General features: G+C 42.5%; 1 protein-coding gene across 4 annotated transcripts in view; it reads left to right on the top strand.

Annotated features, from left to right (window-relative positions):
* Positions 1-799: 799 nt before the first annotated feature.
* The window catches only part of CPT2 (carnitine palmitoyltransferase 2), a 41,808-nt gene continuing 18,971 nt past the window's right edge, over positions 800-23,636 (top strand). For 2 of the 4 annotated variants that reach the window (XM_070368033.1, XM_070368032.1), the window contains exons 1-4: positions 800-1,100; positions 11,532-11,612; positions 13,742-13,848; positions 21,910-23,214. In XM_070368033.1, coding sequence (XP_070224134.1) covers positions 949-1,100; positions 11,532-11,612; positions 13,742-13,848; positions 21,910-23,214 — 1,645 coding nt within the window. In that variant the 5' untranslated portion in view covers positions 800-948. Of the gene's footprint in view, positions 1,101-7,391; positions 7,576-11,531; positions 11,613-13,741; positions 13,849-21,909; positions 23,215-23,636 lie in introns of all 4 variants that reach the window. The other 2 variants (XM_070368034.1, XM_005911387.3) reach the window with 2 other exon arrangements.

Here is a 23,636-nt window from a genome sequence, read left to right as displayed (position 1 = left end):
ATATTTGTTTCACAGTGCATACAAATATCAAATCATTATGTTTTCCACCTGAAACTAACATAGTGTTATATATCAGTTATATCTCAATAAAACAATGTTTCTTTTTAAGAACTTTGGTTTTGAATAAGAATATTATTTAAACCTAGCCATCATGTTCTGCTTTTTCATAATTAATTCAAAACAGAGCAGAACTCTGGAATACTTCAATACAATTTATTCTCCAGAATTTTTCTGAGTAAAGGAACTTTCTTGACTCCTACACAGCAAAATATGGCGTGTCTCTATAAGCAAGGTAAAAAGACAACCCTCAGAATGGGAGAAAATAATAGCAAATGAAACAACTGACAAAGGATTAATTTCCAAATTTCCAAAATAAATAAGCAACTCATACAACTCAATACCAGAAAAACAAACAACCCAATCAAAAAGTGAGGAAAAGACCTAAACAGACATTTTTCCAAGGAAGACAGACAGATGGCTAAGAAACACTTAAAAAGATGCTCATATCGCTGATTATTCAGTTCAGTTCAGTTCAGTCGCTCAGTCGTGTCCGACTCTTAGCGACCCCATGGACTGCAGCCCACCAGGCTCCTCCGTCCATGGGATTTTCCAGGCAAGAGTACTGGAGTGGGGTGCCATTGCCTTCTCCGCTTGTTCCAAAACAGAAGGGCGTGGCTTCCAAACTGGTTTTTCGACCGCCTGGAGAACAGGAAAACGAGCGAAGAGGCCGGGGCCCCGCCCACCCTGCGGTAGGCGGGACCCTCGTAGGGCCTGTGGGCGGTGCCTTCCGTGGGCCGGGGCGGGGAGCCGGAAGTGGCCCCGCGGAAGGGCACAAAGTGTACTGAAGTATCTGACCCATTGTCGCGGGGCACCGGGGGCCGCGGCCTGATCTCCATACACCAGAACTCCCAATTCTCCGCGTTCTAGCTGCTGCCGCCTCCTGGGACGATGGTGGCCCGCCTGCTGCTGCGCTCTTGGTCCCGGGGCCTTGCCGTTGGCCCGGGAGCCCCATGTCGGCCCTTGAGCACCGGCTTAGAGCCCAGCCAGTACCTGCAGCGCAGCATCGTGCCCACTATGCACTACCAGGACAGCCTGCCCAGGTGAGCCCGGCTTCCAGGTCCCTGTCGCCCACAACCAGCCGAGGGTTCGGCCCCAGACTTTCTCCAGTCACTCTTGTCTCTTCTACCGAACCCTCTTGCACCCCCAAAGCTTCACCTGGGACGCTGCCGCATTCGCCAGTCTGACAATCCCAGGGCACTGGAGCTTAAGAACGCTCAAGTTCTCTTCCAGAATCCACCCCCTCCCCGCCCCCATCCCACACCGCTACCATCATAGTTCTCTCAGAATTTCTCTCTTGAGCTCTTCTCAGACTCCTCCAAAAACTCAGCTTCCAATCAGATATCTAATCGTCCCTCACATTTCTCTCTGAACAAATGTACAACCTGTATATGTCCACCATTACTCTTACGCTTCCAGCTAGGGTGTCGCCCGAATTCCTGCACAGAATATGGATCGGCCAGTTCCTGATACATAACACTGACAGTTACTCTCCTTTAACTTCTCCCACCACCACCTTTTTCGCAGCTGCTGCCAGAACCCTCAAGCCCCACTCTCCATGTCTCCAGTCCTCTTTGGTTTTAGCACCTGTCAGTCCCCCAAGCTGACTCAGATATTTACCTTACCCTCCAAGTCCTCAGCATTCTAAGTCCAGTCTTCACCTGGAACCCTTTCATCCCTACCAAACCTTCCTCAACACTCCCCCACCTTTCTCCCCCTAAAATATCCTCCCTAATCCACACTACTCCCTGAAACTTCAGCCAAATCTCACAGAATTCTAGACAGCATCTTCAGTACTCCTCCTCAAATCTTACTTTATTCACATTAGATCCAGTTCAGTTCAGTTCAGTTGCTCAGTCCTTTCCGACTCTGCGACCCCATGGACTGCAGCACACCAGGCTTCCCTGTCCATCACCAGCTCCCAAAACTTATTCACACTCATGTCCTTTGACTCAGTGATGCCATCCAAACCATTTCATCCTCTGTCGTCCCCTTCTCCTCCCACCTTCAATCTTTCCCAGCATCAGGGTCTTTTGCAATGAGTTAGTTCTTTGCATCAGGTGGCCAAAGTATTGGAGCTTCAGCTTTAGCATCAGTCCTTCCAATAAATATTCAGGACTGATTTCCTTTAGGATGGACTGGTTGGATCTCCTTGCAGTCCAAGGGACTCTCAAGAGTCTTCTCCACACCACAGTTCAAAAGCATCAATTCTTCAGCACTCAGCTTTCTTTATCATCCAACTCTCACATCTATACATGACTACGAGAAAAACCACAGCTTTGACTAGATGGACCTTTGTCGGCAAAGTAATGTCTCTGCTTTTTAATATGCTGGTCATAATTTTTTCTAGGTTGGTCATAACTTTTCTTCCAAGGAGCAAGCATCTTTTAATTTCATGGCTACAGTCACCATCTGCAGTGATTTTGGAGCCCCCCAAAATAAAGTCTGTCACTGTTTCCATTGTTTCCCCATCTATTTGCCATGAAGTGATGGGACCAGATGCCATGATCTTAGTTTTCTGAATGTTGAGTTTTAAGCCAACTTTTTCATGCTCCTCTTTCACCCTCATCAAGAGGCTCTTCAGTCTTCACTTTCTGCCATAAGGGTGGTGTCATCTGCATATCTGAGGTTATTGATATTTCTTCTGGCAATCTTGATTCCAGCTTGTACTTCATCCAGTCCAGCATTTCTCATGATGTACTGTGCATATAAGTTAAATAAGCAGAGTAACAGTATACAGCTTTGATGTACTCCTTTCCCAATTTGGAACCAGTCTGTTGTTCCGTGTCCAGTTCTAACTGTTGTTTCCTGACCTGCATATAGGTTTCTCAAGAGGCAGGTCAGGTGGTCTGGTATTCCCATCTCTTTCAGAATTTTCCACAGTTTATTGTGATCCACATAGTCAAAGGCTTTGGCATAGTCAATAAAGCAGAAATAGATGTTTTTCTGGAACTCTCTTGCTTTTTCAGTGATCCAACAGATGTTGGCAATTTGATCTCTGTTCCTCTGCCTTTTCTAAAACCAGCTTGAACATCTGAAAGTTCACGGTCCATGTACTTGAAGCCTGGCTTGGAGAATTTTGAGCATTACTTTGCTAGCATGTGAGATGAGTGCAATTGTGTGGTAGTTTGAGCATTCTTTGGCATTGCCTTTCTTTGGGATTGGCATGAAAACTGACCTTTTCCAGTCCTGTGGCCACTGCTGAGTTTTCCAAATTTGCTGATATATTGAGTGCAACACTTTCACAGCATCATCTTTTAGGATTTGAAATAACTCAACTGGAATTCCATCACCTCCACTAGCTATGTTCGTAGTGATGCTTCCTAAGGCCCACTTGACTTCACATTCCAGGATGTCTGGTTCTAGGTGAGTGATCATACCATCGTGGTTATCTGGGTCATGAAGATCTTTTTTGTATACTTCTTCTGTGTATTCTTGCCACTTCTTAATATCTTCTGTTTCTGTTAGGTCCATACCATTTCTGTCCTTTATTATGCCCATCTTTGCATGAAATGTTGCCTTGGTGTCTATGATTTTCCTGAAAAGATCTCTTGTCTTTCCATCCTATTGTTTTCCTCTATTTCTTTGTACTGATTGTTGAGGAAGGCTTTCTTATCTCTCCTTGCTATTCTTTGGAACTCTGCATTCAAATGGGTATATCTTTCCTTTTCTCCTTTGCCCTTTGCTTCTTTTCTTTCCACAGCTATTTGTAAGGCCTCCTCAGACAACCATTTTGCCTTTTTGCTTTTCTTTTTCTTGGGGATGGTCTTGATCACTGCATTCTGTACAATGTCACAAACCTCTGTCCATAGTTCAGGCACTCTATCAGATTTAATCCCTTGAATCTATTTGTCACTTCCACTGTATAATCGTAAGGGATTTGATTTAGGTCATACCTGAATGGTCTAGTGGTTTTCCCTACTTTCTTCAATTCAAGTCCAAATTTGGCAATAATGAGTTCATGATCTGAGCCACAATCAGCTCTTGACCTTGTTTTTGCTGACTGTATAGAGCTTCTCCATCTTTGGCTGCAAAGAATATAATCAATCTGATTTCAGTATTGACCATCTGGTGATGTCCATGTGTAAAGTCGTCTCTTGTGTTGTTGGAAGAGGGTGTTTGCTATGACCAGTGCATTCTTTTGGCAAAACTCTATTAGCCTTTGCCCTGCTTCATTTTGTACTCCAAGGCCAAATTTGCCTGTTACTCCAGGTAGCTCTTGACTTCCTACTTTTGCATTCCAGTGCCCTATAATGAAAAGGACATCTTTTTTGGGTGTTAGTTCTACAAGGTCTCGTAGGTCTTCATAGAACCGTTCAACTTCAGCTTCTTCAGCATTTCTGGTTGGGGCATAGACTTGGGTTACTGTAATACTGAATGATTTGCCCTGGAAACGAACAGAGATCATTCTGTCTATTTTGAGATTGCATCCAAGTACTGCATTTTGGACTCTTTTGTTGACTATGATAGTTACTCCATTTCTTCTAAGGGATTCTTGCCCACAGTAGTAGATATAATGGTCATCTGAGTTAAATTCACCCATTCCAGTCCATTTTAGTTAGCTGATGCCTAAAATGTCAATGTTCACTCTTGCCATCTCCTGTTAGACCACTTCCAATTTGCCTTGATTCATGGTTCCTATGCAGTGTTGCTCTTTACAGCATCGGGCTTTACTTCCACCACCAGTCACATCCACAATTGGGTATTGTTTTTGCTTTGGCTCCATCTCTTCATTCTTTCTGGAGTTATTTCTCCACTGATCTCCAGTAGCATATTGGGCACCTACCGACTTGGGGAGTTCATCTTTCAGTGTCCTATCTTTTCGCCTTTTCATACTATTCATGGGGTTCTCAAGGCAAGAATACTGAAGTGTATTAGATCCAGAGCGCACCCAAATTCTATGCCTCTTCACCATAGCTACTCCCCCCACCCTCTTAACACTTCTTCCAGAATTTACTTCCCCTATGAAACAGCCCCAATATATCTTCCTCTCTCCTTCCCTCACCCAGTATTTTCTTTAATTCAGCTTCCAGTTTTCCCAGTCTTTGAACTCCCAGCCTTAAATTAAGCTGCCAGGTCTCCTCCAGTATTAGCAATTTCCCCAAATTTCTTCACCCTCTACAATCAAACTTTGCTTACTTGCTTACCAGTTAGTTCCTAGTGCAAAGTTTCAAATTTCTTTCAAAAACCTTTTTACTTGCTTCCTTACCAAGCTGCCCGTCAGGGATCTCACAGTCCAGGGGTTGGAGACCAAGTCTCATTGTAAACAGAACCAAGATTGTCACAGACATCCCCCAGAACTAATAGGTTGCTCTTTTTCTCTACAACCAGGAGCCCCTTAATCCTTAACTCCCAGCCCACCTTCTCAGGAATATCATCTGAGGTGATTCTTGTGAAGTTACAGTGTGCAAACTTCTAAAACAGACTAAAATGAGATTATCTAGTCCCAACCCCGCTGTTTAAATTTGGTAGGAGGTCTGGGAGGAGAAAGAAAAAGTCCCTGTTCCTGTGAGATAAGCCTTGACCTCCTGTGTCTGAGCTGAGCCTGTATGTAGGGGAAAGGTGAGGGGTGACAGAGCCAAGCCCAGCAGCAGTTGGCCTTTAACTTGTAGATAGGCCTGGGCATGGAACAACAGACTGGTTCCAAATAGGAAAAGGAGTACGTCAAGGCTGTATATTGTCACCCTGCTTGTTTAACTTGTATGCAGAGTACATCATGAGAAATGCTGGACTGGAAGAAATACAAGCTGGAATCAAGATAGCCAGGAGAAATATCAGTAACCTAAGATATGCACATGACACCACCCTTATGGCAGAAAGTGAAGAGGAACTCAAAAGCCTCTTGATGAAAGTAAAAGAGGAGAGTGAAAAAGTTGGCTTAAAGCTCAACATTCAGAAAACGAAGATCATGGCATCCGGTCCCATTACTTCATAGGAAATAGATGGGGAAACAGTGGAAACGGTGTCAGACTTTATTTTTCTGGGCTCCAAAATCACTGCAGATGGTGACTGTAGCCATGAAATTAAAAGATGCTTACTCCTTGGAAGGAAAGTTATGACCAACCTAGATAGCATATTCAAAAGCAGAGACATTACTTTGCCAACAAAGGTCCATCTAGTCAAGGCTATGGTTTTTCCAGTGGTCATGTATGGATGTGAGAGTTGGACTGTGAAGAAGGCTGAGCGCTGAAGAATTGATGCTTTTGAACTGTGGTGTTGGAGAAGACTCTTGAGAGTCCCTTGGACTGCAGGGAGATCCAACCAGTCCATTCTGAAGATCAGCCCTGGGATTTCTTTGGAAGGAATGATGCTAAAGCTGAAACTCCAGTACTTTGGCCACCTCATGTGAAGAGTTGACTCATTGGAAAAGACTCTGATGCTGGGAGGGATTGAGGGCAGGAGGAGAAGGGGATGACAGAGGATGAGATGGCTGGATGGCATCACTGACTCGATGGACGTGAGTCTGGGTGAACTCCGGGAGTTGGTGATGGACAGGGAGGCCTGGCGTGCTGCGATTCATGGGGTCGCAAAGAGTCGGACATGACTGAGCGACTGAACTGAATTGAACTGGGCCCCACCCAGGTTTAGGATCAGAGGGATTTTCTCCACTGTAGAATTGGAAAGCTGAGAAGAATATTAAAGTCAAGGAATATGAAGATCATTTCTTTCACTCTGCAGAACAAATATCCTGGAGCTACAAATAGCACCCATCACCTGTTGTATAATTCTGTAAACAATGACTCCCTCAGGCCTCCACTTCGTCACCTGTATGTTGAGAGTTAGATGAGATTCCTTATCTCTGAGATTCTGGAAAGGTAAATTGTATTATCCTTACACTCATTTAGATGTCACACTTAATGAAAAGCCCAGGCTTGAAGTCCTGTAGAACTTAGATTTAGATTCCAGATCTGACACTCTATAACTTCAGGCAGTTCTGTCCACTTCTTTTGAGCCCAGTTCTTACCTGCAAAGTAGTATCAGAATGCACAGTTCATAGGGCTGTTGTGAGGGTAGAGTGAGGTAAAATGCCAAAATAGTTGGCATCTTCTCTTGTTAGTTGGCAAGAGAAGGACTAGCCTCTTAATATCAGTATTAGGTGGTCCAACTGGGCCTCCCTTCTTCCCTCATCCTTTTTCTGTCATATCCCTGCCTTTTAGTCAAGTGACTTTGGACTTGCTTTCTTCTAGGAAGCCTTGCAGTATCATTTGCTTGGTTTCCAGCTATTATGTTTTTTTCCTTTGTTCTTTTTTTTTGTGGTCAAATATACAAAACATAAAATTTACCCTTTTAACTATTTTTAGGTGTGCAATTCAGTTAAGTGTTTTTTTTTTCAGGGTTATGTTTTATGCACTGAGCAATTAATCTCAGAATATAAAACCGCAAGTCTGGAGAAGACAAAGGGTGGATCAGCCTGATCTACACATTTACATTATTAACTTGATAAACATTGATTGACATGAATTTGGAGACCAGGCAGTCATGGTGAGGAGTTACTGTATAGTGGGGGAGATTCGACAGGTAAGCAGATATAGTTATAGAATAATGGATCAGTGGGAAGCAGCATCTCATGGTGGTTACGGTCATGAGATAGGAGTCAGATTTGATTTTTAATCCAGCTCTACTTACTAGCTTCATGGCTGTGAGGAAATCATGTAATCTAAAAATGGAGTGTTAATATTACCTTCCTCTCAGGGTTGTTAAAGTTAAATACCCTGATATAAAACACTTAGCACAAAGCCAGGCATATAGCAAGTACTCAGTAGATATTCTCAAGTGCTATAACTACCTTAAATATTTGTTGCATATTGCATTGTATGAGTGTGGTGGTGGGAGTGACTTAGTGCCTGGCAGAGAAAGGAAGCTTCATAGAGGAGGTGCTATTTGAGTTGGAATTTGAAGATTACCACATGAGAGGAGTGATGCAAGGATAGAATAGCATGTGCTAAGAAACAGAAGTCTGAAAATGCATGACGTGTTCAAAAATTTTGAGAAGCTGTTGGGGGGCCCAGCTCAAAGTAAAGACTCATCACTTAGGCCCTGAGTTACTAGAGTTGGGCTGGTGTGTGTGTGTCTGTGTGTTGGCTGGGTTGGGGGAGTGGCACTGTGTCTTAAAAAAAATAGTAATGGGCCACTATTTTAGGCCTATAGTTGACCCACAGTCATTGTCAATTATCTTGTGATTTCTTTTACCCCTAATCACTTTAGATGATAGCTGATGTTCAAGACAAAATGGGCATGTTCTCTAGAATTCACATGGGAGGCAGGCGAGGCCCAAGTTTCCAAGGTATGGAGAATGACAGATAGAAACAGTAATGTTCTGAGCCCCGAAGGCATGGTCCGCAAATTGTCTTGACAACCAGAATGAATTTACCAGAATAATATAGATTCTGTAAATAATATAGATTCTATAAATAAATGTATATAATATACTTATTTATATTATATATATAATATAAATAATATAGACTCTGTAAATAATATAGATTGTGTAAAAATACAAAAGGCTTTATACCTGTGTTCTTGCAGGGAGAATAATAAAATGCCTACTGCTTGGAGGCTTCTTAGATATTGATATCAGTCACTTAGACAGGAGATAAATCAGGTTGGTGCTAACTTTTCTTGCATCCTTATTATAGCAAATGGTGTTTAGATGGGGATGGGGTTCTTTGATAGAGGGTGGGGAAAGAGAACCCACATGGTTAAAATGAACCTGCCAGGCCTCTCTCAAGGCTGTAGCTCTATAGCTCTTTTCAAGGCACCTGGTGAACAACCCCTCAAGGAGCTCAAGGAACTTCAGCTGTGCCTTTGAAACCACTTTTGGTGTCCCTTGAGGAACATACTGAAAAGGCCACAGTAAGGGCAGTTGTGGTAGCAAGTTATAGGAAGCCCGATTAAACTGGTTTTAGCCAAAAGGAATGTGTGAACCCACACACCTGAAAAATCCAGGTTGGGTTAAGAGGTCCAAATGATGTCATCAAGACCTGATTTGCCTTCCCACTCCACTCTTCATTTGTGTGACTCCATTCTCAAGTAGGCTCTCTCCTCATGAGCCTCCTCTCTCCTCATGGAGCCATAGTGGCAGCCATCACCTAAGGCATAGCTTTCGCACTCATTTCTTAGTAACTCAGATGTTAGAGATTCCCTTCCTCATCCTAACAGTTAAAAAAAAAAAAACCCAAACTCCTATAGTTAAGTCTTTAGATTCTTGCTAGGTCTCACTGAGTCTGAACCAGTAAGCTTTAAGCCCACCCCTGGGAGCTGGGCATGGAGTCAGCTCTATCTGAACTGCAGGGACTTAAATAGAAAGGGTGCTCTTACTAAAAGAAGTGAAAGTTTGGGGTAGGCAAAACACCAATATGGTGAAACCCCATTCCAGGCACTGAGGCAGAGATGATGAGCTAGTTCCCTAGGAACATGAGCAGAGTTTGAATCTATAGGACTTGATGACCAAGTAAGTAAAAAAAAAAAACAAAAAACGTATTTATCAGAAGAAAAGCAGTGACAAACCTAGACGGTGTATTAAAAAGCAGAGACATTACTTTGCCGACAAAGGTCTGTATTGTCAAAGCTATGGTTTTTCTAGTAGTCATGTACGGATGTGAGAGTTGGACCATAAAGGCTGAGCGCCAAAGAATTGATGACTTTGAACTGTGGTGCTGGAGAAGACTCTTGAGAGTCCCTTCCACAGCAAGGAGATCAAACCAGTCAATCCTAAAGGGAATCAATCTTGAATATTCATTGGAGGGACAGATGCTGAGGCTGAAGTTCCAATACTTTGGCCACCTGATGGGAAGAGCCGACTCATTAGAAAAGACCCCGATGCTGGGAAAGATTGAAGGCAGGAGGAGAAGGGGATGACAGAGGACAAGATGGTTGATGGCATCACTGACTCAATGGACATGAGTTTGAGCAAGCTGCGGGAGATGGTGAAGGACAGGGAAGCCTGGCGTGCTGCAGTCCATGGGGTCGCAAAGAGTGGGACACAACTGAGCGACTGAACAACAATAATCGAGTGCTTACTGTGTACCAGGCACTGTTCTGAGTCTGTGACATGTGTCGCCTCATTGAATTTGCACACAACACTGAAAAGTACATATTAGTATCATCTCCACTTTATGTACGGGGAAAGTTATGTGCAGAGCAGCAGCATGCCCAGAGTCACACAGCTGTAAATGGTGATGCCAGAGTCTGCCCTTTCACCATCGTGCAGTTCTGCTGCCTTGCCGCAGGAGGAATCAACCGGATTCCTGTGGTTGTGGTCACAGAATTGTAAAGGAGCTTTAGAAACAGTCTCTTTCAGTTCCTTCATCTTACTGAGGAAAAAATTGATCACCAGAGACGAACATAACTTGTTTAGAAACATTTCTAACAGCTTTATTGAGATATTGGAGAGGGAAATGGCAACCCACTCCAGTATTTTTGCCTGGAAAATCCCATGGATGGTGGGACCTGGTAGGCTACATACAGTCCCTGGGGTTGCAAAGAGTTAGACACGACTGAGCAACTTCACTTCAGTTTATTGAGATATAATTCACATGCCATAAAATTGACACTTTAAAAATTGAGATATAGTAGATTTACAGTATTATGTAAGTTTCAGGTGTACAACATAGTGACTGATAATTTTTAAAGATTGTACTCCATTTACAGTTAATATAAAATGGTGGCTATCCTCGATGTGCTACAGATACATCCCTGTGGCTTATTTTGTACCGAGTGGTTTGTACCTCTTAACCCCCTACCCCTGTTTTGCCCTTCACTGCTTCCTTCTCCCCACTAGTAACCACTTAGTTTGTTTTCTGTATCTGTGTTTCTTGTTATATTCACCAGCTTTATTTTTAAATTTCACATATAAATGATACCATACAGTATTTGTCTTTCTCTTTCTGACATATTTCACTAAGCATAATACCCAAGAATATGCATTCCTCACAGGACTCCTGGTGAGGCTGGGCGTGACTTGAGAGTCCATCCCTTGGTTGGCTGGCGATGGATAGACCTGTGTTTCTCTTTTGTATGATTCTCTGTCAAAAATACACCAATAAATTTAAAAATAGAACTTTTTTTCATCTTAAGAAAGAAAAAGACTGTTGTTCAAATTAAGTAGAATTAAAATCCATGCCAGTGCAGGGTTAACACAAGTATTATAATTGTGACAGGAATCAGGAATATTTTGGCTGCTTCTGCTTCCCCATTTTTAATTTGTTAGTATATTTACTAATTTAGCTCATGAAAATACATTAAAAGGTTATTCTTCTACCTAGAAAATAAAAGGAGTACTGTTGATACTTAAATTCATCTATTCTCATTTGTCAGTGGCTTAGGCTTCCTCTTGTGTTGTTTTTTGTGTGTGTGTGTGTTTTTTTTTTGGAAAGAATTTAATTATCCAGTAATTATTTGTGAGTTTGGATTGGCAAGCTAACTAACCTCTTCCACATCTTGTCACCATTACACTGACCTTGTTTTCTCCCCAGGCTGCCTATTCCCAAACTTGAAGACACCATTAGAAGATACCTCAGTGCACAGAAGCCTCTGTTGGATGACAGCCAGTTCAGGTAAATGCTGAGAAACCCAAATGACCATGGTGGGGTGGTTCAGGAGAAGCTGGCAAGTGGTGGTGGACCAATCTTCAGGGAGTGTCTATGATTTGACTGGGTCCTCAGGCACCTGAGACCCAGTCTTTACATTTGCAAGTTCAGGAAATAGATTTTCACTCATGAAGGGGTGACCAAGCCCTAAGGTGAGACTCTTTAACTTGACTGAATAAACAATGGTTTAGACACTAGAATGCCAAATTTGACTGCCCTGGCAGATTTTACCTCGTCAGCTAGCTGACACTGGTCATTTGCAGAGGGCATGTGCTCTTGGCAGGGAGCTTCATTGAGGAGAGCATGTGGCAGACCAGAAGTTTGCTTGGTGAGCTTATGTACTAGGTTAGATAGTATGTCCCCTAAATCCACTCCCTTCTCAAAAACCTCAGTATGCAACCTTATCGGAAAGAGGGTAGTTGTATGTGTAATTAGTTAAAAGCAGTTCAGTTCAGTCACTCAGTCGTGTCTGATTCTTTGTGACCCCGTGGACTGCAGCATGCCAGGCTTCCCTGTCCATCACCAATTCCCAGAGCTTGCTCAAACTCATGTCCATTATGATGAGGTCATACTATTAATAGAGAAGGTTTAGTCCTTATTCCAGTCCTTAGAAGGGATAAAGAGACAGCCATGTAAAGACAGAGGAGGTTGGAGTGTAGTAACAGGCTGAGGAATGCCAAGGATACCTGATAACACCACAAGCGAAGAGAGAGGCCTGGGACGGATTCTCCCCGAGAGTCTTCAGAGAGAGTATGGTCTTGTCAGCACCTTGATTGTGTAGTTGTAGCCCCCAAAACTATGAGAGAATACATTTCTGTTGTCTTAAGCCATCTGCTCTGTGGCACTTCGTCTTGGCAGTCGTGGGAAACTAATTCAGCCTGAAAGTGGAAAATAATATTGGATATTGTAAAAAAAATGGATTCCATCAGGCTATTGTATCCTGGTGTAGTACTCTTTTTCCACAATGGGAATTTGTTGTGCAGAACACTGGCCTTGTCATTAGAATCACATAGAGTCCTTCACTGGCCAGTGATGGCAAAAAACAGATGAACTGTCCACTGTCTTTTTGTTGTTGTTTAGTCATGGCACCCCACTCCAGTACTCTTGCCTGGAAAATCCTATGGATGGAGGAGCCTGGTGGGCTGCAGTCCATGGGGTCACTAAGAGTCCGGCTTGACTGAGCGACTTCACTTTCACTTTTCACTTTCGTGCATTGGAGAAAGAAATAGCAACCCACTCCAGTGTTCTTACCTGGAGAGTCCCAGGGACAGGGGAGCCTGGTGGGCTGCCGTCTATGGGGTCGCACAGAGTCGGACACGACTGAAGCAACTTAGCAGCAGCAGCAGCAGTCATTGTCATGTCCGTCACTTTTGTGACCCCATGGACTGTAGCCTGCCAGGATCCTCTGTCCATGGGATTTTCCAGGCAGGAATACTGAAGTGGGTTGCCATTTCCTTCTCCAGGGGATCTTCCCTACCCAGGAATTGAACCCACATCTTCTGCATTGGCAGGCAGATTCTTTTATCACTGAGCCACCAAGGAAGCTAATCCACTGCTTTTAAATATTCCATATTAGTCACTTGAAGCTTCTCTTGACATGGTAATGATTTAATAGCTACCCATTATTAAGTATTATTTTTCAAACTATCGTAAATCCTTAGCTTTATAAATATTTTAAAAATCATGTAAAGTGGTATATTTCTGGGTTAACATATAAAGAAACTGAGACTGAGAAAGATCGAATAACTTGTCCAAGGTCATACAATTTGAAAGTAACAGAGCTAGAATTCAAACTTAACTCTTCTTGACTCCAAAGCTTTTGGAGTCATTTTCTCCATGTCAAGCTGCCTCCTAGATTATACATTGTTTTATGAGATGTGAATTCACCTTCCTGATCTGTCATTTTAAGAAAATATCTTAGATTCATCTGCTTAGATTGATTCTCCTCTTCTGACCAGAGATACTTTCTGGTCTCAGTCCCAGATTCTAGGGATATGCTAGGGAACCCAAAGTTCTCCGATGCATTTGTGGCCATGAATCTAAAAACCACCTATTCCCTGTCATGGTTTGATTATGTCTTTTCTTGAACATTTCAGGAAAACAGAACAGTTGTGTAAGAGTTTTGAAACTGGAATTGGAAAAGAACTACATGAGCAGCTGGTCGCTCAGGACAAGCAGAATAAACATACAAGCTACATTTCAGGTGGGTAGGCAGGGCTGTGAATGTGGTATTTCCAGAGCCTTCCATGATGGAAAGCAGGTCATCTTCTCTCCTGTTTTGGTCTCACAGGTATTTTTGGTGAGACCAAAAACGTTTGTGAAGTGTTGTCTCATCCTGTCTTCCTGAGGTGAACATTAAGGCTGAGTGAGTTCTTCCTCCACTGAGGTGTTGTCTGGAGTCTGTTGTCAAGAGCAGTGGCTTACCTGCTCTGTAGATAGGATCAGGACAGAACCTCATCATTGGTTCTGTCTGAAAAGGATGCAGGATTTAGTCCTGTGTCCTGTATGTATCATTCTAGGTCCTTCGTTGTCTGGCCCAGCTGCCCGCTCCAGCCTCATTTCACCATCCTCCCTGACACACCCATGCTTCAGCAAAACTGAGTAGCTTCTTCCCTCGACCCCTTAGTCTTTTCATTCTCCTGGGCCTTAATCCATGTTGTTCCCACCACCTTTTTTTGCCTGGCAAATTCTTCCTTTGGACCCGTTAAGATGGTTGTCAGAGGCTGGGAGTAGGGGCTGCAAAATGGAGAAGAGGATCAAAAGGTACAGACTTTCAGTTATAACATAAGTAAGTCCTGGGGATGCAATATACACCTGGGTGACTGTAGTTGGTACTGTATTGTGTATTTGAAAGTTGCTGTGAGTATGGATATTAAAACTTCTAATAAGGAAAAAATTTTTATAAGTGTGTATGGTGATGGATGTGCTGAGCATTTTACATATATACAAATACCGAATCATTATGTTGTACACTTGAAGCTAATATAATGTTATATGTCAGTTACATCTCAATTTGAAAAAAGCAGAAAAGACCAGATCTGGGTAGGATGATTTTTCTATAAAACCTTTCAGCCCTTCCCTTTCAGAGTTGGTTGCTTCCACTTCTGTTCCCACTGCGCTTCTTTTAACTCAGTTTATGTTTGTAGTAAGGTCATACATGCATATCATTTAAAGAATCAAATAGTTTTCTCATGCTTGTTATGAGAAGCCACAGTTTCCTGACCTTGACTTAATTTCTCACTTCTCATTTTGCCCCATTCTCTAAATTACTTACTCATATCAGTGCATCTTTTTTAGTTTTAGGCATTATCTATAGATGTCTCACTATAAAAGAGTAGGATTTGTCGGTCTCTTGTATCCTCACCACATTTCCATCCCCTTATTGTCACAGTATGCTATGCTGTGCTTAGTCGCTCAGTCGTGTCCAACTCTTTGTGATCCCATGGACTGTAGCCCACCAGGCTCCTCTATCGTGGGATTCTTCAGACAAGGATACTGGAGTGGCTATCCCCTTCTTCAGGGGATCTTCCCAACCCAGGGATCGAATGCAGGTCTCTTGCAATGCAGGCAGATTCGTTACCGACTGTGCCACTAGGGAAGCTACCTGGCGTTTATACTGTTATAATCATGCAAACCCTGTTTGTCAGCTGAGTTGTGTAGCACACTGGAATTGTTTTGCCTTTTCCATACTAACTTTGTTTTCTCTATAATTAATAATTATACCTTCTTCTGTTTTGCTTTCTATGTGCCTAATAATTTATCTGGGAATTTTTTTTTTAATTTCTCATCTTCTTTAATGGTCTTTTTGCTTTTTTTCCTGTTTGTTTTACCCTCTTTTCTTTCTTCAGATCTTTCGTAATCCTTCTCTGTTGACTTAGAGCTGAATGAGATATTAAAAGTTATGGGAATTTCTATAAATGAGAGTGGGCTTGTCCGTCACAGCTTCACTGTAATGTCATCGGCTAAACCACTTCCTCGGGGCGCCCCTAATGTTGGTGTCTTTGGGTTATTTAGACTTCTTAGGGAAGGCTTTTCCAGTTAACTGCCAAAAGGTATATTCCTGGTTGCTGCTGTTGCAGGAGTGAGATTAAGGAAAGAAGACTTGAGTTCTCATCTATGACTTACATCTCCCAATTTTACTTTCTCCAGTGAATAAAACTTAAATCTTCTACTGGAATAGGGAGGGAATCTAGGGGGTGGGGTTCTAATTAAACAGCCTTTCAACCAGTGTACCTAGGCTACTACATCCTGAGCCATCTGGGGGTTCTGCTGTTTAAGTCATATTGTTTCCTGGCTTTCTTTGCTGCAAGCTTAGGGTTGGCTTTCTCTGACTCTGCTAGATAATTTTATACTTTCCAATATTTGTTCTTTTCTTCTCTCTCATTCTCTTTGCCTTATTGGCTTATGTCTTTTTAAAATTCTTTTACTCAGGGGATCAGAAGCATAAATTCATGTCTTCTTTCATCAAATGTATCTTACCCCCATTTTAATGAATTGCATTCTATTTTAATTCTGTTTATCTCCTTCGCCAGAGTTCTTCTGAATTGAAATCCATGCTCTGTCCCCAGGCTGAGGGCCTGGCATGGCACTGATTCTCAAGGAATGAAATGGAATTAATGGATCAACAAATGAATAATAGATAAATTTTTGCCTATTAATCCTTCCCCAATGCTTTATGTATAAAAACTACTTCTTCCCATTGAAGATACCCCATATTTGTAGAGTTCACCCATGCTTGCTAATCCAACCAGGAACTTCCCTTGAAAACATGTTTTCTAATAAGATACTGTTTCTGGAATTTTTACAAGCATCCACAGGAATACAGAGGGCTAGTTTGAGTGGCTCATATGCACTGAGTTATTTCTAATTGCCTTTCAAGTATTTCCTAAAAGAGGGAGTAGTGTACATAGTACACAGAATGATGGTGAAAACTTTTCTGTCATTTTAGGGAGACAGTCAAGTATGGATATTGTCCCTGAAAGGAGGTGAAGCACAGGAGGGGTGGGGATTAAAAACTGTTCTGTTTCAGTCTGAATGCAAGTGAGGAATTACTGTTTTTTATTTCTGTAAGTGTTAAGGAGGAAAACAGAATGAAGAGGAAAAAGCAATTAATAAATATTAGAGAAATGTAAGTCAAAACCACAGTGATGGTTATCCACTAGAACGGCTCCAATCAAATAAGACTGATAGTCATGTTAACAACAACACTAGAGATGACTCTACACATGGACATCACCACATGGTCAATACTGAAATCAGACTAATTATATTCTTTGCAGCCAAAGATGGAGAAGCTCTATACAGTCAGCAAAAACAAGGTCAAAAGCTGCCTGTGGCTCAGATCATGAACTCCTTATTGCCAAATTTGGATTTGAATTGAAGAAAGTAGGGAAAACCACTAGACCATTCAGATATGACCTAAATCAAATCCCTTATGATTATACAGTGGAAGTGACAAATAGGTTTAAGGTATTAGATCTGATACACAGAGTGCCAGAAGAACTATGGATGGAGGTTTGTGACATTGTACGGGAGGCAGTGATCAAGACCATCCCCAAGAAAAAGAAATGCAAAAAGGCAAAATGGTTGTCTGAGGAGGCCTTACAAATAGCTGAGAAAAGAAGAGAAGTGAAAGGCAGAGGAAAAAAGGGAAAGATATATTATCTGAATGGAGAGTTCCAAAGAATAGCAAGGAGAGATAAGAAAGCCTTCCTCAGCAATCAATGCAAAGAAATAGAGGAAAACAATAGAATGGGAAAGCCTGGAGATCTCTTCAAAAAAATTAGAAATACCAAGGGGATACCTCATGCAAAGATGGGCACAAAAAAGGACAGAAACAGTATGGACATAACAGAAGCAGAAGATATTAAGAAGAGGTGGCAAGAATACACAGAAGAAGTGTACAAAAAAGATCTTCATGACCCAGATAACCACGGTGGTGTGATCACTCACCTAGAGCCAGACATCCTGGAATATGAAATCAAATGGGACTGAGGAAACATCACTACGAACATAGCTAGTGGAGGTGATGGAATTCCAGTTGAGCTGTTTCAAATCCTAAAAGATAATGCTGCAAAAGTGCTGCACTCAGAATGGCAGCAAATTTGGAAAACTTATCAGTGGCCACAGGACTGGAAAAGGTCAGTTTTCATTCCAATCCTAAAGAAGGTCAATGCCAAAGAACATGCAAATTACTGCACAATTGCATTCATCTCACACGCTAGCAAAGTCATGCTCAAGATTCTCCAAGCCAGGCTTCAACAGTACGTGAACCAAGAACTTCCAGATGTCCAAGCTGGATTTAGAAAAGGCAGAGGAACCAGAGATCAAATTGCCATTATCCATTGGATCATCAAAAAAGCAAGAGAGTTTCAGAAAAACATCTACTTCTGTTTTATTGACTACACTGAATAAATTGTTGTGTGGATCACAACAAACTGTGGAGAGTTCTGAAAGAGATTGAAATACCAGACCACCTGACGTGCCTCCTGAGAAATCTGTATGCAGGTCAAGAAGCAACAGTTAGAACTGGACATGGAACAACAGACTGGTTCCAAATAGGAAAAGGAGTACGTCAAGGTGGTATATTGTCACCCTGCTTATTTAACTTATATGCAGAGTACATCATGAGAAATGCTAGGCTGGAAGAAGCACAAGCTGGAATCAAGATTGCCAGGAGAAATATCAATAACCTGAGATATGCAGATGGCACTACCCTTATGGCAGAAAGTGAAGAAGAACTAAAGAGCCTCTTGATGAAAGTGAAAGAGGAGAGTGAAAAAGCTGGCTTAAAACTCAATATTCAAAAAATGAAGATCATGGCATCTGGTCCCATCCCTTCATGGCACATAGATGGAAAAACAGTGGAAACAGTGAAAGACTTTATTTTCTTGGGCTCCAAAATTACTGCAGATGGTGACTGCAGCCATGAAGTTAAAAGATGCTTACTCCTTGGAGGAAAAGCTTGACAGCATATTAAAAACCAGAGACATTACTTTACTAACAAAAGTTTGTCTCAAAGCTATGGTTTTCCAAGTAGTCATGTATGGATGTGAGAGTTGGACCATAAAGAAGGCTGAGCACTGAAGAATTGATGCTTTTCAACTGTGGTGCTGGAGAAGACTCTTGAGAGGCCCCTGCACTGCAAGAAGATGCAACCAGTCCATCCTAAAGGAAATCAGTCCTGAATATTCATTAGAAAGACTGATGGTGAAGCTGAAACTCCAATACTTTGGCTATCTGATGTGAAGAGCTGACTCATTGGAAAAGACCCTGATGTTGGGAAAGATTGAAAGCAGGAGGAGAAGGGGAGGACAGAGCACAAGATGGTTGGATGGCATCACTGACTCAATGGACATGAGTTGAGAAAGCTCCAGAAGTTGGTGATGGACAGGGAAACCTGGCATGCTGCAGTCCAGTGGGTCGGGAAGAGTCAGAAATAATTGTGCAACTGAACTGAACTGAGTGGTAACAAATGTTGCTGAGGATGTGGAGAAATTGAAACCCTTGTACACTGCTGGTGGTAATGGTGCAGCCACTTTGGAAGACACCTGGGCAATTCCTCAAAAGATTAAACATAGAGTTCTGGTTCAAGATGGTGGAGTAGAAGGGCATGGAATTCACCTCCTCCCACTGATATGTCAGAAATATTTCTACATGTGGACTGAAAGCTTGCAGAAGATCCCATACAACCAAAGCTGCAAGGAAGGTCCCCACTTAACTGGGTAGGATGAAGGGAAAAGGGAGAGGAGTAAGTGGGACAGGACCTGCGCTCCTGGGAGGGAGCTGTGAAAGATGACCTCTTCCCTCACCTGTCAACCTCCTTCACTGAGTATGAGATCCACCAGGACAGATAGGGAGCTTCAGAGGCTGGAGAGGAGAGTGTAGGAGCTGGTTTGCCACCCTGCAGAGGAGAGAGACCCACAGATGGTCCAGGCCATATTGTCTCACTTCTGAGCCCAAGACACCTGCCTGCTGGTGTGTGCAGCAACTGAGTGCTGAAACTTAGGTTTCAGAGGGCAGACACGGGGATAGGATGTGGTTTGGCTGTGGGGAGACAGCCCAAAGGGCTTGGAGTATGGCCAGGCTGAACAAAGGGTGTGCACATGATTGATGGTATTGGCACAAAAACAGACATATGTATCAGTGGAACAGAATAGAGAGCCCAGAAATAAATCCACACACCTATGGTCAATTAATCTATCACAAAATAGGCAAGAATATACAGTGGAGACAAGACAGTCTCTTTAATAAGTAGTGCTGGGAAAACGGGACAACTACATGTAAAACAACGAAGTTAGAACATTCTCTAATACCATATACAAAAATAACTCAAAATGATTAAAGACCTAAGTATAAGATCAGTTACAATAAAGCTACTAGAGAAAAACATAAGGAGAATACTCTTTGACATGAACCATAGCAAAGTTTTTTTTTAGGTCTGTCTCCTAGAGTAATGGAAATACAGGCAAAAATAAATGAATGGGACCTAATTAAACTTAAAAAGCTTTAAAAGCACAGCAAAGGAAACCATAAACAAAACAAAAAGACAACCTGTGAAATGAGAGAAAATATTTGCAAATGATGTAACCAACAGAGATTAGTCTCCAAAATGTACAAACAGCTCCTACAGTTCAATATAAAAAAACAAACAGCCCAATCAAAAAAATGGGAAGAAGACCTAAATAAACATCTCACCAAAGAAGACATATAGAGATAGCCAGTGGGCACATGAAGAGATGCTCAATATCGCTAATTATTTGAGAAAAAAAATATGGGGTATTGCCTCACGCCAATCAAAATAGTTATCATTAGAAAGATCTACAAATAATAAATGCCAAAGAGGGTGTGGAGAAAAGGGAGCCCTCCTACACTATTGGTAGGAATGTAAATTGGTGCAGCCACTATGGGGAACGGTATATGATCCAGCATATATGCATATATATGGGCATATATCTGGAGAAAAACTCTACTTCATAAAGGTACATGCTCCCCAGTGTTCATAACTGCACTATTTACAGTAGCCAAGACATGAAAGCGGCATAAATGTCCATGATAGGTGAATGGGTAAAGAAGATGTGGGGGGTGTATATATATACACACACACAGACACACAATGGAATATTCCTCAGCTATCAAAAAATGAAATAATGCCATTTGCAGCAACGTGGATGGACGTAGAGATTAGCACATATACTGAAGTAAGTCAGAGAAAGATAACCATCATATGGTACCACATGTGGAATCTAAAATATACCGATGAGCTTATTTCTAAAACGTGTTTGAGACAGACTCACAGACATGAAAATAAACTTAAGATTGCCGAAAGGGGAAAGGTGGTGGGGGAGAGATAAATTAGGAGTTTGGGATTAGCAGATACCAATATATCTAAGATAGACAAACAGCAAGGACCTACTGTATAGCACAAGGAACTATATTCAGTATCTTGTAATAATCTAAAATGGGTAAGTGTCTGAAAAAGACTAGGTATATGTGTAACTGAATCACTTTGCTCTACACCTGAACTGACACAGCACTGTAAATCAACGATACTTCATTCTCAGTCAAAAAGCAAAGGGTTAGAGTAGACTTCCCATATGACCCAGCAATCCCTATCCTAGCTATATCTTCCAAGAGAACTGAGAACATAATGTCCTCACACAAAGAAAGCACTAGCATTATAATAAGCAACAAGTGGAAACAAATGTCCATGTACAGGTGAATGGATAAACAAGATACAGTATATTACTGGAACATTACTTACCAATAAAAAGAAATGAAGAACTGATACATGCCACAGTGTGGATGAATTTCCAATACATTATTATAAGTGATAGAGTGTGTGTTCAATTGCTTAGTCGTGCTGACTCTTTGCAGCCACATGGACTGTAGCCCGCCAGGCTCCTCTGTTCAAGAAATTTTCCAGGCAAGAATACTAGAGTGGGTTGTTTTTTTGTACTGCAGTGGATCTTCCTGACCCAGGGATCGAACCTGCATCTCTTGTGTCTCCTACATTGGCAGGTGGGTTCTTTACCACTAGAGCCACTGGGAAGCCCATAAGTGATAGAAGTCAGATGCAAAAGACGACATATTATATATTCCCATTTAATGTTTTTGAATTATTGCAAAGCAAAAAAAAAAAAAAAAATCAGAAAATTCCACCCTCTGAAAGTGATCGTCATTTCTTCTGAATATGCTTGATTTTTTTTTTTTTTTCTCACATTCTGTCTTTAGGAACTCTTTATTGTTCACTTTTATTTTTTAGGCCCCTGGTTTGATATGTATTTAACTGCTCGAGATCCTGTTGTCCTGAACTTTAATCCGTTTATCTCATTCAACCCTGATCCAAAGTCCGAGTATAATGACCAGCTCACCCGGGCCACCAACATGACTGTCTCTGCCATCCGGTTTCTGAAGACACTTCGGGCTGACCTTCTGGAGCCAGAAGTGTTCCATTTGAACCCTGCCAAAAGTGATACCGATACCTTCAAGAGATTCATACGCTTTGTGCCTTCCTTCCTATCTTGGTATGGCGCCTACTTGGTCAATGCATATCCCCTGGACATGTCCCAGTATTATCGGCTTTTCAATTCAACTCGTTTACCCAGACCCCATCGAGATGAACTCTTCACCGATGACAAGGCCAGACACCTCCTGGTCCTAAGAAAAGGACATTTCTACATCTTTGATGTCCTGGATCAAGATGGGAACATTGTGAGTGCCTCTGAAATCCAGGCTCATCTGAAGTACATTCTGTCAGACAATAGCCCAGCCCCCGAGTTTCCGCTTTCGTATCTGACTAGTGAGAACCGGGACATCTGGGCAGAGCTCAGACAGAAGCTGGTGAGTGGTGGCAACGAGGCGACCCTGGAGAAAGTGGACTCGGCTGTGTTCTGTCTCTGCCTAGATGACTTCCCCATTAGGGACTTTGTCCACCTGTCCCACAGCATGCTGCATGGTGACGGCACGAACCGCTGGTTTGACAAATCCTTTAACCTCATTATAGCCAAGGATGGCACTGCTGCCATCCACTTTGAGCATGCCTGGGGCGATGGTGTTGCAGTGCTCAGGTTTTTTAATGAAGTGTTTAAAGATAGCACTCAGGCCCCTGCCATCACTCCCCAGAGCCAGCCGGCCAGCACTGACTCTTCTGTGGCCGTACAAAAACTCAACTTCAAGCTGAGCGATGCTTTAAAGACTGGCATTAGCGCTGCTAAGGAAAAATTTGATGCCACCGTGAAAAGCCTCACCATCGACTACATCCGGTTTCAGAGAGGAGGCAGAGAATTCCTGAAGAAGCAGAAGCTGAGCCCTGACTCGATGGCTCAGCTGGCCTTCCAGATGGCCTTCCTGCGGCAGTACGGGCAGACGGTGGCCACCTATGAGTCCTGTAGCACTGCAGCATTCAAGCACGGCCGCACCGAGACCATCCGCCCGGCCTCCATCTTCACAAAGACGTGCTCCGAGGCCTTTGTCAGGGAGCCTTCCAAGCATAGCGCTGGAGAGCTTCAGCAGATGATGGCCAAGTGCTCCACATACCACAACCAGCTGACCAGAGAAGCAGCAATGGGTGAGACGGGGTTGGGGAGCATGCCGTTTGGTCTTGTTGCCCTCAGCTCTGGGGTATGCCTCAGTACTATTCTGATTTCCACCCTTCTCTAGGCTTAATCCATCTGCCAACTGATTATTATTTTTTCCTTAGCAGTCTGAACAGCCAGACTAGCCACTAGGGACAGACCATTCTCTCCCTCTGAGCAGGAATGGGGCGATGCATCTGACTTAAATGCATCATCCTCATTTAAGGTCATTTTCAGCTGTGTCACATACTCTCTTCCTATTATTTATTGGTCTTCAGCCTCATTTTTGACAATGCAGGATTTCTAAGCCCACAGCCCCTCTTACTTCAGCCCAGTTGTAGTGTGATGGCTGCGTGTAAATAGGCCATCTCAGAAGCTCTTCCCTACCTAAGTGGCATCATTTTGCTCCTTTCTG

The sequence above is a fragment of the Bos mutus genome, chromosome 3 (assembly GCF_027580195.1).
Source record: "Bos mutus isolate GX-2022 chromosome 3, NWIPB_WYAK_1.1, whole genome shotgun sequence".
Taxonomy (NCBI): Eukaryota; Metazoa; Chordata; class Mammalia; order Artiodactyla; family Bovidae; genus Bos; species Bos mutus.
This window is presented reverse-complemented; position numbering and strand designations above follow the sequence as displayed.